This window comes from Neofelis nebulosa, chromosome 12 (genome assembly GCF_028018385.1).
Source record: "Neofelis nebulosa isolate mNeoNeb1 chromosome 12, mNeoNeb1.pri, whole genome shotgun sequence".
Taxonomy (NCBI): domain Eukaryota; kingdom Metazoa; phylum Chordata; class Mammalia; order Carnivora; family Felidae; genus Neofelis; species Neofelis nebulosa.
Genome location: NC_080793.1, coordinates 20,143,430 through 20,158,422, shown reverse-complemented (window position 1 = coordinate 20,158,422; position 14,993 = coordinate 20,143,430). Strand labels below are relative to the sequence as shown.

Below are 14,993 nucleotides of genomic sequence, written 5' to 3'. Positions count from 1 at the left end.
GAAGGGAAGGAAAAATAAGATAAAAAGAGAGACAAACCATAAGAGACTCTTAAATGCAGAGAACAAACTGAGGGTCGCTAGAGGGGTGTTGGGTGGGGGGATGGGTTAAATGGGCAAGGGGCATTAAGGAGGACACTTGTTGGGATGAGCACTGGGTCTTATATGTAAGTGATAAGTCACTAAATTCTACTCCTGAAATCATTATTATACTATGTGTTAAATAACTTGGATATAAATTAGAAAAATAAAAAATAAAATCCAGGGGAGCAAGAATTCAGAGTAACTATCCTTTTTTCTTTTTAGACTTCTTTTTATTTATTTTGAAGAGAGAGAGAGAGAAAGCATGGGAGGGACAGAGAGAGAGGGAGACAGAATCCCAAGCAGGCTCCACACTGTCAGCGTGGAGCCAGATGTGGAGCTTAAACTCATGAACCGTGAGATCATGAACTGAGGCAAAATCAAGACTCTGATGCTTAGCTGACTGAGCTACCCAGGTGCTCCCAGAGTAGCCATTCCTAACCCCTTTTCTCTACTGTTGCTTATGGACAGGGAACAAGGGCTCCTTCCTACAGACCCTGATCAGTCCCTTCCTGGCCCTGTGAGCTCTTTGACTCCAAGGAGGGCATCAGACATGTCCAAAAGAGTGTGTCCCTTTGATGGAGCTGCTTTATTCCAGGACTGGTATTCCTGACCACGCTCTTTCTCTGGCTTCTCGCAGGTGTTCTATGTGGTGGTGTGGGCTAACATCTACTCCACCAGCCAGATGTTTGCCCTGGGGAACCACTGGGTAGGTGTGCTGCTCGTGACCCTGGCTGCCATGAGCCTGACTCTGACCCTCGTGCTCATCTTCGAGAGACACCAGAGGAAGGTGAGATGTTCGGAGACCCCAGCCACGCTCCCTCCAGAAAGGGTGTTTCCGGCAGGAGAAGCCCAGGTCTGATCTTTCTCTTTTCCCTGCCTCAAAGGATTTCTGCAACCATGCGGGCCCATGAGTCCAGTGACTGAAAGAAATGAAATCACATGTGTGATTAATTCCTTTCTGTCTTTCCTATCTAATCCCTGTGGGTTGTTTTTCTAGAAGCGAGCTGTGTTTTGAGAGTCTGAAACAGGGGAGGAAGGTGTTTTGGGTTTACGGAGCCCTTTCACACTAGTAAATGGCTGAGTTGGGATTCAAGGCCAGAGTGCTCAGATCCCAAGCCATGTTCTCAGTCAGTACCCTACTGCACTAGCATTCTGTGGCTCCCTATCACACTACCATAAACACAGTGGCTAAAAAAACATAATGTATTATCTTATGGTTCTGGACTTCAGGGCTGCATCCTTTCTGGAGCCTTTAGGGGATAATGAAGTTTGCTGCCTTTTCGAGGTCCTGGGGGCCACCTGCATATTTTGGCCAATAACCCCTCTGCCCATCTTCCAAGCCAGAAATGGCGGGTCTAGACCTTCCCATATCTTTGATTCTTTTGGCTCCTTCTTCCACTTTCATTTATTTTCATTTTTTTAGTTTTTTAAATGTTTCTTTATTTTTGAGAGAGCCAGAGCATGAGTGCAGGAGGGGCACAGAGAGAGGGAGACACAGAATCTGAAGCAGGCTCCAGGCTCTGAGCTGTCAGCACAGAGCCCGATGTGGGGCTCGAACTCATGACCCCCGAGATCATGACCTGAGCCGAAGTTGGATGCTTACCTGACTGAGCCACCCAGGCATCCCTCCTTCTTCCACTTTTAAGGCCTCTTGTGATTACATTGAGCTGCCCGGATTATCTGGGACAATCTCCCTTTTTTAAGGTCAGCTAATTAGCAATGTTAATTTTATCTACTACCTTAATTCCCCCTTGCTTTTATATATTCACAGGTTCTGGGGAGTAGGACTTTGGCACCGTTGGGGGCCATCACTCTGCCTACCACACCTCCACTGTCTTTCCAGCTGCTTTAAGAAGCTCCTCCCAGTACCTGGCACAGAGTTGGATTTGGAGATCCATTCTGGCTTGACTCAGGAGGAGAGGGATGCTGGGAAATGTGGTCAGAGTTTGGGGTGTGAATTCCATTTAGTTCTTGTGCTCAGAGGGACAAATAGGAACTTTATGGCTTAATCATTCTGAAAAGATCTTTGTTGGGCTTTGCGACAAGGCTGACGAAATAATGCTGCCCTTGGGCTCTGTTGAAGCTTTCATGGCTCTGGTGCTCGGCATACAAAAAGTAAATTGAACTGGCTGCTCCTGCCGCAAGAAACTTCTCTTGGGGCAGGGAGAAAGTAGACTGTTTTGCTTTAGCAAGAGCCAGCGAAACACCTGGCAGCTGGCAGGTGCTTCAAGGGTGCAGATGCAATTCATGCAGTTTAGAGAATGCCCACAGTGGCTATCCACCTTCTTCTCTCCCTTCCTGCCTCGCTCAGTGTTTATGAAGCCCCTGCAAGTACCAAGCAGTGTGCTAGGCACAGGGCACAGAGTTGAATAAGATCCCCTGTCTTTACTCAGAGGTAAAGCATGGGGGCCCCAGGTATGCAGTGGCCCCCCTGCCATCAGTGTTTGTTCAGTCAGGGAACCTTGGGGTTCCTTCACTCCTAATAATAACCACCATTTAATGAGCGCCTGCTGTGTGCTCTGTGTTTGGCACCGGCTGTCTACGGCCGCCAAGCATATGAGGCGGCAGGATATCTCTGCCGTTGGCTAGCTCTGCAACCGGGACTAAGTTATTACTTTGCCTCTCATGGCCTTAGTTTCTCATCTGTAAAATGGGATAATAATTGTAGCTCCCATGGGACACCTGGCTGGCTTGCAACTCTTGATCTCAGGGTCGTGACTTCAAGCCCCACTTTGGGCGTAGAGCTTACATTAAAAAAATAACCGTAGCTCCCTCAGAAGATTTTGGGGAGAATGAAATGAGTTAATGTATGCAAAGTGCTTATAATAGTACCTAATATAATGTAGATGTTCAATAAGTATCAACTGTTATGATCGTTGCCTCTGTTTGCCTATGGGGAAGCCAAAGCTCAGAGAGGTAGAGTAACCAGTCTGCGGTCACACAGGCTCCTCAGGCCTTGCCTCAGCTCAAGGATTCCTTCCTCCTCAGATACCTCAGCACTCAGGACCACGCAACTCCCCCTTCCCGACCATCATCTGTCCCTCTTCCTGTTAGTGTCCTTGTACCATAGCAGCCCTGAGAGCCTTAGCATTTTGCACACACTGCCTTGTTTTCGCCTTGTTTGGGACATTATTAGCCTTTCTCAAGACCGGGAGGTTTGTGAAGGCACACAAGAGTCTGCATGGTATCCCGGGCGGAGTAAAGCAGGTTGCTAAAGCATGTGGGAAGAAAAATATCTGTGGCCAACAAAGAACAGGGGAAGACAAAGTTTGCAATTCAGTATCGTCACTGAACTGATATCATTAGTTGACAGGCATGCAGTGTTCGTTCTTGCAAGTGTTCTATGTGGGTTGACTCATTCCGTCCTTGCTATAACCCTTGTTATAGGGAGGTGTGATTTTCTCCACTTAAACAATTTTTTTAAATGTTTATTTATTTTTGAGAGCGAGCGAGAGAGAGACAGAGCATGAGCAGGGGAGAGGCAGAGAGAGAGAGAGAGGGAGACACATGTCCGAAGCAGGCTCCAGGCTCTGAGCTGTCAGCACAGAGCCCGATGCAGGGCTTGAACTCACAGACTGTGAGATCATGACCTGAGCTGAAGTCAGGTGCTTAACCGACTGAGCCACCAGGCGCCCCATCTCCGCTTTTGGAGATGAGGAAGTGGGGGCAGAGAAGTGGGGTGTAATTTGCCCAAGGTTGTACAGGGGGTGAGAGACAGAGCCAGGATTTGAACTCTTGGTGATACAGGTTAGGGTGAATAACCCTTACTAACACTCTAGGCAAAACAAAATATAATCACCCCGTGTTTTCATAGTCATAGCATTCCTAGAAAATTCAGTATATTTTAGACCCATTTAACAACAACAACAACAACAACAACAACAACAACGTAAGGGGCATGGGTTGGCTCAGTTGGTTAAGCATCTGACGCTTGATTTTGGCTCAGGTCATGATCTAATGGTTTGTGAGTTCGAGCCCCACATTGAGCTCTGTGCTGACGGCATGGAGTCTGCTTGGGATTCTCTCTCTCTGCCCCTCCCCCACTTGCTCTCTTTCTCTCAAAATAAATAAACGTAAACTTTCAAAAAAGAAAACAACACCATAGGTTTACATGTCAAATAGAACCTGGTTGGCCGGTCAGAATTACAAGTAGCTTATTCACCTGTGTTCACATCTGGTGGGGAATGTGGAGTTTGGTTAGGCCGGGAGACCCCTCTTCCGATTGTGGGATTGTCTCTCATGGGACTTTGTCATCAGTGGAAGGCATCCACAGTCCTTGTCCCTAAGTGCCAGCATTGCCTGTACCATCCCTGTGACAACCAAAGGGCTTTCTCACATTTCCAAAAGCTCTCTAAGGGAGTCCTTACACTCCTGGGGACCTTGACTGTCCTCCACTGGGCTGTCATCTGGTTGCCTCTCTAAATCCTTAGAGAGTCTCTTCTCCAAACCAGCACTTTGGTCTTGACACGCTTCTTCCTCCTCCTACCCCCTCCCCCGGGCTGCTTAACATCTGCTTAGTCAACTCGATCCATGGTGCCAGATTGACTTGGGTAGGAAAAGAGGGAGCTGGATTCCCAGAGTCCCCTTCTGAGGGCCAGGCACTCTTCACAATAAGCGCTCAAACCCATCCACCCCACCGCCAGCAGATATCTCTGTCAGCACAGCGGACAGTGTCCCAGGCACTGGATTAAGTGTTCCACACACACAGTCCCAGTTCAGCCTCACCATGTTCCTAGGAGGCAGGGACATTGTCCGTATTCTACAGCTGAAGAAAGCAGGACTCAGGGAAGGAGCGTCACTTGTCCAGGGCCACCCAGCTGGGAAGTAGCAGGGCTGGGCTTCTACCCAGAGCTGTCTGACACTATTGAATTTATTGGCTGCAAACCCCACAACCCCATTTTATAGGGGGAGCAATGGATGTGTCTCGATGCCAGGATTGCCCCCATGGTATCTAGAGGCGGGACAGCTGCTAGAGGTGGGTGTGGCTCAGGGCCTGAGAGCTCCCTGGAGATCTGACCGTGAGCCTGGCGTTTGTCTTCTAGGCCAACACCAACACGGACCTTAGGCTGGCGGCTGCCAATGGAGCCCTCCTGAGGCACCGGGTGCTGCTAGGGGTGACGGACACGGTGGAAGGCTGCCAGAGTGTGATTCAGGTACTGTGTCTGGCAGCGACCTCTGCTTGGGGGCCCACGTGAGGGCTGGGTTGGTGGGGGACAGGGCCCCATGTTCCCCTGGGCGGCATGATGTCTCAGAGTCTGCTAATGGGATGAGCGTGGCCAGCACTGCCCTTTGTCCCTGCGTCAGCACTTTGTCCTGGAGACTCATCTCTGGGTGGTGGCCTGCAGCCTAGAACCTGCATGGGGCAGGACTGTCTCAGCCACACTCCTCATTCAGCATTTATTCAGCAAACAGAGGGGCCTCTTCTGTGCTAGGCCCCTGCCTGGGCGCTAAGGAGCCCATGCACGGTTCCTGGAGAGGCAGGCCAGACCCTGAGGCCTTGTCCACTTGGCTCGGTCATTTTCTTTGGCCCAGGCGCCCTGGGTAGACCTTAGGTGACTAGTAAGAGGTCACACAGTGGGTCTGGGACATAGCTGGGGCCCAGGTCTCCTGGTCCTGGCTGGCCTCTGCCCAGTGGGATTGATAGATCTCCTCAGTGCTACCTCTGCATTCTCACTGGTCCCCCTCGCCTAGTTGGAGTTCAGGAGGGGGCGTGAGGGCGGGACCTGGGAAGAAGCTCCTTGTGCACATGACCTGTTCATCCTACCAATATTTATCGAGAATCTAGTATGTGTCAGGCCCTGTTCCAGGTCCTGAGGCTGCAGCAGAGAACAGACAAGCGTGGATCCCTGTGTCATGGGCCCCGCACACCTGAGATGGTGTAGGATACAAGGGATCTTGCCTGACACCAGGTGTGTGGGGGGGGTGGTGAACTCAGTGACATCACAGGACTTCTGGCAGTTCAAGTGTGACATCATAGACTGGGAGCTCCTGGAATCTGGGGGTCTTCAATTTGTCCGTGAATCCTCTTAGATTGACACATAGGAGTGACTTGGAAAGTGTTAGCTGAATGTATGGATGGATGAGTAGTGAATAGACACATCTTTCAAAATAATTGGGGACATCTTTTAAAATAAATAATTTAAAAAATAATTTCAGTCTCAAAGTACTGTGGTATCTTAGGATGAGGGATGTTAGACACCCACGTGTCCTCGGTGAGTAATGGATGGGGGTAAAGATAAGACAAGTGTAGCCATGAACTGGGGTGTCTGGGTGGCTTGGTCGGCTAAGTGTCTGTCTATTGATTTTGGCTCAGGTTCATGAGATCAAGCCCCACATCACTCTGTGCTGACAGCTTGGAGCCTGCTTGGGATTCTCTCTCTCTCTCCCTCTCTAGGCACCCCCGAACTCTTGTGCTTTCTCTCTCTCAAATAAATAAATAAAACATTAAAAAAAATAAAAAGAGTAGGCATAAACTGAGAACCACTGATCCACCCAAGATGATAGGCAGCTGGAAGTTAATTATTTCATTAAAAAATTAAAAAAAATTTTTTTTAACATTTATTTATTATTGAGAGACACAGAGAGAGTATAAGCAGGGGAGGGGCTGAGAGACGGGGAGACACAGAATCCAAAGCAGGCTCCAGGCTCCAGGCTCTGAGCTGTCAGCACAGAGCCCGACGTAGGGCGCAAACTCACAAACCGCTCGATCATGACCTGAGCCAAAGTCGGACACTCAACTGACGGAGCCACCCAGGCGCCCCAATTAAAAAAAAAAAAATGATTATTTTATCTTGAGAGAGAGACAGAGCATGAGCGGGGGAGGGGCAGAGAGAGGGAGACACAGAATCCGAAGCAGGCTCCAGGCTCTGAGACGTCAGCACAGACCCTGATGCGGGGCTGGAACTCATGAACCGTGCAATCATGACCTGAGCCGAAGTCAGAGGCTTAACCGACCGAGCCACTCAGGTGCCCCATCATTCGCTCCACCTTTGTATCTGTTTGGAAGTTTTCATAATAAAAGGCAAAAAAGAAATTCATTTTGAAAAGCGTCCCTTGATGTTAAGAAAGTGGAGAGACTCGGGGCTTCCAAATGTGCACACAAAGCCATCTTTCTCCCAGCTGTACAAAGGAGACTTCGCTAGTCTGAGGAGAGAGCAGAATGGCACGTTCCCGCCAGAGAACATGCTTGTCCTCAGAAGGGCCCAACTCCAGCAAGGAGGCAGGAGGTGGAAGATAGTGTCAGGGATGGAGAGTTCAGGGTCGGGCTGGCTTTGAGCCTCAGCGGTCATGGCTTCTCTCCCCAGCTCTGGTTCGTCTACTTCGACCTGGAGAACTGTGTGCAGTTTTTGTCTGACCACATTCGAGAGATGAAGACTAGCCAAGAGGTAAGAGGCCTCAAGTGAAAAAGCAAACACACAAAAATAAACCAGGAGGCCACATTGTGTAGATTGCATTTCCTCAGTGTTGGAAAAATGCCTAAGGAAAAGTTGCTTGGAAGGAAGAACACTCATGTGGAATCAGTGGTTGTATTTGCTTAGGGAATTATTACTTTTTAACTAGATTTCAATTAGTCTCCTTTTCAGCTAATTGCACTTTCTACATTTCCTAGAGTGAGCATATATATTTATTAATAATATAGCAATTAGATTAACAATAAATGGTAATAACAATAATACTAATAAAGGTTCTGGCAGTGGGAACCTTGGGGAAAGTACCAGGTATTTAGACGACTTTCCCATGTTCAAAATGCCTTCCTATCATTTGTGATCAGGGCGTTCTTGCTCTGATCTGACACATGAGGAAACCGAGGCTCTGAGAAGTCCTGTCGCTGCCTGAATGCAGTCATGGGGCCAGTTGGTGATGCCCAATTTGGAGCGCAGCCTTCCCGTCTCAGAGCCCTGTGCTCCTTCCCTGGGATCAGCCTTGCCTGGAGCCCTGGCAGTGCTGGTCTTGAAGTCAGAATTGTGGTGTAGCCCAATCCCAGCCCACTTGTTCCTGTGTGGCTTTGGGCAAGGCCTTTGGGCTGCACTTGACTCATCTGTAACATGTGGATAAAGATACCCATGACCCAGGGTGCTTTGAAAGCAAATGAGAGCATGGAAAGAAAAATGCTTTCAATGCTATTAAAGACTGTAGGGAACTTTGTAGGTAATTATCTGATATGTCGAATGTGGCTCAGTTCCAGATACTCCTGAGGTCAACATCTGAGTCTGTAGATGAATCCATCCGTCCTCTGTGGGGTCTATACAGCTCAGTGAGTGACCCAACCTCCTACATACCACCCAACTCCGGACATCATCCAAGCTCTGTCTCTCTTTCTTCTGCAGTCCTTGCTGAGAAGCAGATTGAGCCAGCTGTGTGTTGTCATGGAAACAGGAGTGAGCCCTGAGACAGCAGAGGGGCCTGAGGACCTGTTGGAGGAAGCCCCTCTCCTGCCCAGCAGTCCTCATTCGGAGGAGAGGCCACTCCTGCAGACTGAGCTTCGCCAGCTCGTGCCTGAGGCTGAGCCAGAGGTAAGGGGCACTTGGGCCCGTCAGGGCCACCGTCCCTCACAGGGTATTTGTGTGGAGTCCGTGTGGAGCTTCAAGTTGTAAATCCCAGGGAAGATGGCTTCACTGAGTAGGTAGAGGCCATACGTATCTTTTAGCTTACTAGTTTTCAATATATGTTTTCCTTACTGTAGCATTTTTTTAAGTTTATTTTTTGAGAGAGAGAGAGAGCATGCACATACAAGCGGGGGAGGGGCAGAGAGAGAGGGGAACCAAGGATCCAAAGGAGGCTCTGCGCTGACAGCAGAGAGCCTGATGTGGGGCTTGAACCTATGAACTGTGAGATCATTACCTGAGCTGGAGTTGGATGCTTAACCAACTGAGCCACCCAGGTGTCCCTCCTTACTCTAGCATTTGAAAAAATAATTTATAGGAATCATTTTCTGCTTACTGGGTTCCGCCCCCATCTTTTAATATCTTGGGTATTCTTTTTGGTAGCTCCATGGAATGTCTGGTTGTTGCATGTTGATCGGTTGGTCATAGCCTACCTAGCCATAAACATGTTAATGAGTATTCAGGTCATTTTTTAAATCTATTTTTCAATCAGTCTGGCATCTATCCATCCATTTACTTAAATTGCAGTTGGATGTGTAACTCTTATAGGCATCTCTCTTGAATTCCAGTGCCCCTAGCCCGAGTTCTATCAGGCCCTGCCACCCAAGCTGTCGGTTCGATATGACCAGAAATCTGATAGTGTGGTTTTCAGCTTGTGTCCTCCATGAGGTCGGACCCACTGGCTGGGAGACATGCAGAGAGGGGTGACCTCAGGCATGCTGTGATGCAGGGAAGCACCTGAATTTTCTTTTCAGGGAAAGATTAAAGGTGCAAACCAGCCCAGACTTTCCCTTTTGCATCGGTGGGGAGTAGGGGGACTGGCAAATGGGACTCAAGAGAGAGAATGATAAATATATTAATGTCTTCACTTGAATCCCATTGACTTTTTTTTTAGAGCAGAAAAGGTTGATAAGGTCATGTACTTTACTGTGGCATGCCTGGGTTTATATGACATAGCCTGTTAAATCTGATGGGTCTTTTAAATTATTTTTCCAAATTCATTCGAACGAGTAGTAATACAATTTCCTGTCATGAATATCAAGCGTGTGTGCACATGTTTTTAAAGTAGCTACCTTTTGTAACTTGGCTAGGGAAAATATAATCAGTGCCCAAGTCTCAGCATGGGCCAGATAGACCATCATATTTCAATAGGAAACCAACGCCTGTGAAAGATAGGGAAATAGTTATAATCACCTCTTACATTTTAACAGATTTCTTATTATGCATACCCTTTAGCATACCCTGTGAGACGTGGATTATGTTTCCTCTTCCTGGTCGGGTGAAATGGGCTTCCAAGAGGTCATCTGACCTGCCCCAGGTCACCGAGCAAGGGAGAATGTGGCAAAGCCAAGGGCAGAAGCCAGCCCTCCTAATTCTAAGTACAATTTTCTTGCCGCGGTTCTTTGCTCCTTATGCTGTTGATTTTAGAGTAGATTGGCAAGGAGACCAATCTGAATTAGGGAGTGGCAGACTATTTGAGGTTTTCAGTATTTTCTAGCACCAAGGATGACTCAAAGGAAATACCAGGAACACTAGGTGGGGGGCTTTCTATCAATTAGTCCATTTAATTCTCACTCCAGCTCCCCCAAACAGGTGCTGTGATTTTCCCTCCTTTCCTGTTGAAGAAAAAGGCTCGGCAAGGCAAAGGACTTGTTCAGGGTCCATCGTCGGGGGCTAGGCTCAAATTCCCACTCGGTCCTTTTGATTTGAGAGCCTGTTCTTAATCACTAGCTCTACTGACACGAATAGCCTTGATGTGACTCATACCTTACTTTATTACATGCTGACCGCTCATGGAGATTGTGTAACCCTTTGGTGTTGCACCTACAGGACCGAAGCATTTCCCCTGGAATCCCAGCTGCCAGTCCAATTAATGGAACTTTGGAGACAAATGTGTTAATAAGAGCATGCATTAAATCCAATTTTTTAAATTATTTTTTTTCTTTTTTACTGTTTAAGTTTTTTTCATTACAGAAAATATAAATAGATATAGATATAGATAAAGATACAGATATGGATATAGATATGGATATAGATATAATAGAAAGTTTGCCCCCTTAACCATTTTTAAGCGTACGATTCAGGGGCCTTAAGTACATTCGTATTGTCGTGTAACCAACACCGTCAAACATCTCCAGAACGTTTTCATTTTCCCCAACTGAAACTCCGTATCCACAAAATGCGAACTCCCCCTCTCCCCCCTTTCCCAGCCCCTGGAAATCACCGTGCTACTTTCTGTCTCTATGAATGCACTACTCTATATGCCTCATGTAAGTATTTGCCTTTATGTGATAAATCTGCTTTTTAAAAGCAGACTCTTCATATAGTAGGAGTACTTGTCTAAAGAAAGCCAGCAGGTGCCTTGTAGGAATTGAAGAATCCTGCCGTCATGGGGATGATCCCCTAACCCCATCCTCATTTACTAGTGATTTTCAAGTGCATTACTTTGACCTCATGGGTTTTATAGTCTCACCGACATTTGAAACTGGAACCAGTGTGTGTGTGTGTGTGTGTGTGTGTGTGTGTGTGTGTGTGTGTGTGAGACCGGTTGCTATAAATCAGTGGTAATGTCTCTAGTGCTTTGGCACTCCAGAGCTTTTTTGTTCAGTTAGGTCACCTACTTTGGAGGTAAGGAAGCTGAGGCTGCAGGAACCCCACGGGGTGAGCTGCAAAGCTGGGGTTCCAGACCAGGCCACACATCTCCCAAGAGCCCCAGGTGAGGACCTGGCGGGGTTCTTCCCAGTGAGCATCACTGCTGGTCCAGGGGTGTGAGGACCACTTGGCTTTCCCCTCGTACATTAGATGCTTCTCTGTGGCCTTCACTCTGCTTCCCTGCCTCTTCCAGGAAATGGCCCAGCAGCTGTTGGCAGTATTTGGCGGCTACTATATCCGGCTCCTGGTGACCTCGCAGCTTCCCCAGGCAGTGGGGACACGACACACGGACTCGCCAAGGATTCCGTGCCCCTGCCAGCTCATAGAAGCCCACATCCTGGGTACTGGGTGCTGCCCATTCCTGGCCAGGTGACCTAGGGAGGGAGGTACTCCGCTTCCTGCGAGACTGAAGGTCCTCAGGAAGGCTCAGGAGCGCCAGGCGGCTGACGGTGAGCCCCAGGGGAGGAGAGAAGCATCTGGGAGCACTTGGAAGACTGTCAGTCATGTCAGAGCATGGGTATCGTGCTTGCTTCAGGACTCTGCACAGGAATACCTATCCACATCCCATGCTGACCCCTGGCCCTTTCAGAAGCTGATGGTTGCCAAGCTGGTCCCACTCCAAACCAGTCTCTATGCTGCTTAGAACCATAGGCATGGATGGAAGGCCTCTCCCATGCCCTTCATTGTCTGGAGAGCCCAGAAAATGTGAAGATGCCCCTCCTGGGCCAACCATGTGTCCAGAGCTCAGTCTCAGGTGATGGTCCTGTCCTCAGCTCCTTCATGTCAGACAGGAAAACTGAACCTCAGAGAGGACTCTGCTCTTTGTAGCATTGTCTCGGGCCTCCAGAATTCCTAATTGGAAGGAAAGAAGTCAATTCTCAGAACGTTCTCCATTTGTAAGTTTCTCATGCCCTTTGTTTTATGACAGACAATGGCCCTGTGTTGTCTGCTAGCACACAGACTTCTAGGAGGCAGAAGAGAGAAACCAGTGGCACGTAACTGATAATGGGACTGTTTGGGAAAGATTGATTCTGTCTGATTTGAGGATGTATTTCGTTTAAAGGCATGCATGCCTGTGGTTGTGGTTTTATACTCCAGACCGAGAGCAGCAGTCCTGTTTTCTGACGCTAATCTGTCACTCCTGACGTTCCATGAAGAGGTCAGGGGTTTTCAGGTTCTCTGCTCCTGAGCAAGTTTGAAGACCAATTATTCCATAGGCTCAAATCCAAAAGACCTGGCCTGGCATTTAAGGGCTCCCCAGCCTGCAGGACCCAGCCCGCATCTGTGATTTTGGCTTCACCTCCCACAAAACTTCTTCATAAGTTGAAACTCTTTCCTGGACTAATGTACCTACTCGATCTCATCCTTTGAACTCCTATGCATGCTTCAAAGCCCAGCTTTACTTACCTCTCCTTCAGGAAGCCTTTCAACATAGAACATGCCCTGCTTCTCTGCCTCCTTTAAATTCTTAATGTAGCTGCTGCCTTTATTGATGTTTTACGTTACCAATTCTGTTTTCCTGTGCACATGCGCATTTTTCTAGCTAGACTCAATTTCTGAAGGACAAAATTCTCACCTTATAATTTTTGTGCATGGCCTAGACCTGCTGAGGGGAAAACAGACCAACCCAGTGGATTGAGGGCTTTGTCATCTCTAGAGTAGCCTTTGCAGATTGCTCTCTATGCTCAGTTGAATGAGGTTGGCACAGACCTGGGTTCTGGTCCTGCTGCTGACATTTCTAGCCGTGTGACTTTTGGCCAGTCCTCAGTTTACTCATCTTTATATAAATGAATACATAATGGGTAGTTGGATGATTGTCAGCTTCCCTTCCAAAGCTGAAGTTCTGGCTTTTTCTGTTCCAGTCTAGCCCTTGGCCTACCTGTTATGCCTTTATCCACATGTAGAAGGGTCCTCCAGCCTTACGTGACTGAGGTGTCCCAGACCTGTCGGACCTGCGGACGGAACACTGGCCTAGTTAGCAGGAGACCTGGATTCTCGTCCCAGATATGCTGCTTCCTTAGAAGCATGACCTTGGCCAGGTCACGTAACCTCTCTTGAGTGTCCGTTTACTTCTTTCTAAATGGATCTGGTGAACACGAAATGTAATCCTGTGGGTGACTTACTGTGTAAGAGGCCAGTCTGACTGTTTGCTTTCTCTGGGCCCAGAGAAGACAAATCGTGTACATAGACCCACCCCGGGAAATGGCTACCTTAGGCATTTCTCTTTAGCCAGCTCTCAGGGCCGCTGTGCTCCATCAGAGTAATTCATGAAGGCAGTCACTGTCTCGCTCCCCTGCCACAGAAGGAATGTGGGCTGTGAATGGGCTCCGTAGAAGCCCGTATTTATCATCCAACCGGAAACCCTGGTAAGTATAGTAACGGAATAAACATGTCTGTGTTAAATGATGAAAGGCTAACGTCCAGACGCTCCTTGAGGTGTTCTTCCCTGCCTTTTCCTGAGTTTCTGGTGGTCTCACCTAGTGGGCAGAGCATTCACCTGTGCCCCCCCAGGCGCTTTCTTTGCCTTCGCCACTGGCTCTCCTCCTTTAGAAAATTCTGTGATCTCTGTCTTGCCTACTTCACAGGGTCGTGCGAAGCTCAGAACTCATACCTGGACACGCACCCTGCTTTAAGGCTCTGTGTTGAGGACGGGCACGGAGACAGTGCAGATGGTGGGTGCGGAGGGAGGGGCTCAGAGCCTGGATTCTGGAGTTCCTCCGATCCAGGTTCCGCTCCTCGGAGCAGCGTCCCTTGCCACCCTGGGGTGTCACTCCTCGTGCATGGAATGAGGATTTAGCATACGCAACCGGCAGGTATTGTGAAAATGAGATAATATAAAGAATGGAAAGTACTTGCAACTTGGAGCTACAAGCTTGAGTCAGAGCACAATAAATTGTTGCTGGTTTTTTTGTTTTGTTTTGTTTTGTTTTGTTTTTTTGATCTCTCACTATGGCTTCTACACCGAAGGAGCCCAGTGTACGTGTTTGCTGATGTAGTAGGTCATTAACAGTTCACGTCGATTCAGTCTGCCTCAGACGGCATTACTCCAGCACCACGGGGTGTTTATGGGAATAAAGATTCTAGTCAAACCTCTCTGAAATTCAGTCCCTGGAGACAGTGTGGCAGGGAGGTTAAGAGCAAGCTGGTCACTTTGGGCCAGATGCTTACCCTCTCTTTTCCTCCTGTACCTCCATTTCCTCACCCATAAAGTGGTGTGTGATGATAAGGGGGGTTAGCTGAGGTGTTGCATGGGAAGTACAAGGTCTGGTCTGTCGTAGGGTCCAAAGCCAGGGCTCCATCGATGACAGCATTTCTCAGCTGCTCTGTGCTGTTTGCTAGCTGAGTCCGTTTGTGCAGGCTTCGACCTGCGTTGTTCACATCTGTATCCTTACTGATTGGGGTTGGTTTGTCTGTCAGTGACCGAGAGTGGCAAACCTCCAACTATGATTATGCATCTTCTGTTTTTCCTTTTACTTCTGACACATTTTTGTATTGCATAGCTTTGATGTAATTCACATAGCAGACTTTACTTTAACCTTTTTAACCAACATACCACTTTAAAGTATACAGTTCAGTGGTTTTCAGTGTATTTGTAGGATTGCATGACCTTTACTGCTGTTTAATTGTAGACCACTTTCATAACCTTTCCCCCTCCCC

The 14,993-nt window shown here is 48.2% G+C and overlaps 1 protein-coding gene across 6 annotated transcripts in view; it reads left to right on the top strand.

The window, feature by feature from the left end:
- TMEM268 (transmembrane protein 268) overlaps positions 1 to 14,993 on the top strand; it is a 42,568-nt gene that overhangs the window by 18,261 nt on the left and 9,314 nt on the right. For 4 of the 6 annotated variants that reach the window (XM_058694382.1, XM_058694381.1, XM_058694380.1 and 1 more), the window contains 5 exons: positions 719 to 868; positions 5,124 to 5,234; positions 7,386 to 7,466; positions 8,409 to 8,594; positions 11,530 to 14,429. In XM_058694382.1, coding sequence (XP_058550365.1) covers positions 719 to 868; positions 5,124 to 5,234; positions 7,386 to 7,466; positions 8,409 to 8,594; positions 11,530 to 11,709 — 708 coding nt within the window. In that variant the 3' untranslated portion in view covers positions 11,710 to 14,429. Of the gene's footprint in view, positions 1 to 718; positions 869 to 5,123; positions 5,235 to 7,385; positions 7,467 to 8,408; positions 8,595 to 11,529; positions 14,430 to 14,993 lie in introns of those variants that run through there. The other 2 variants (XR_009251457.1, XR_009251456.1) reach the window with 1 other exon arrangement.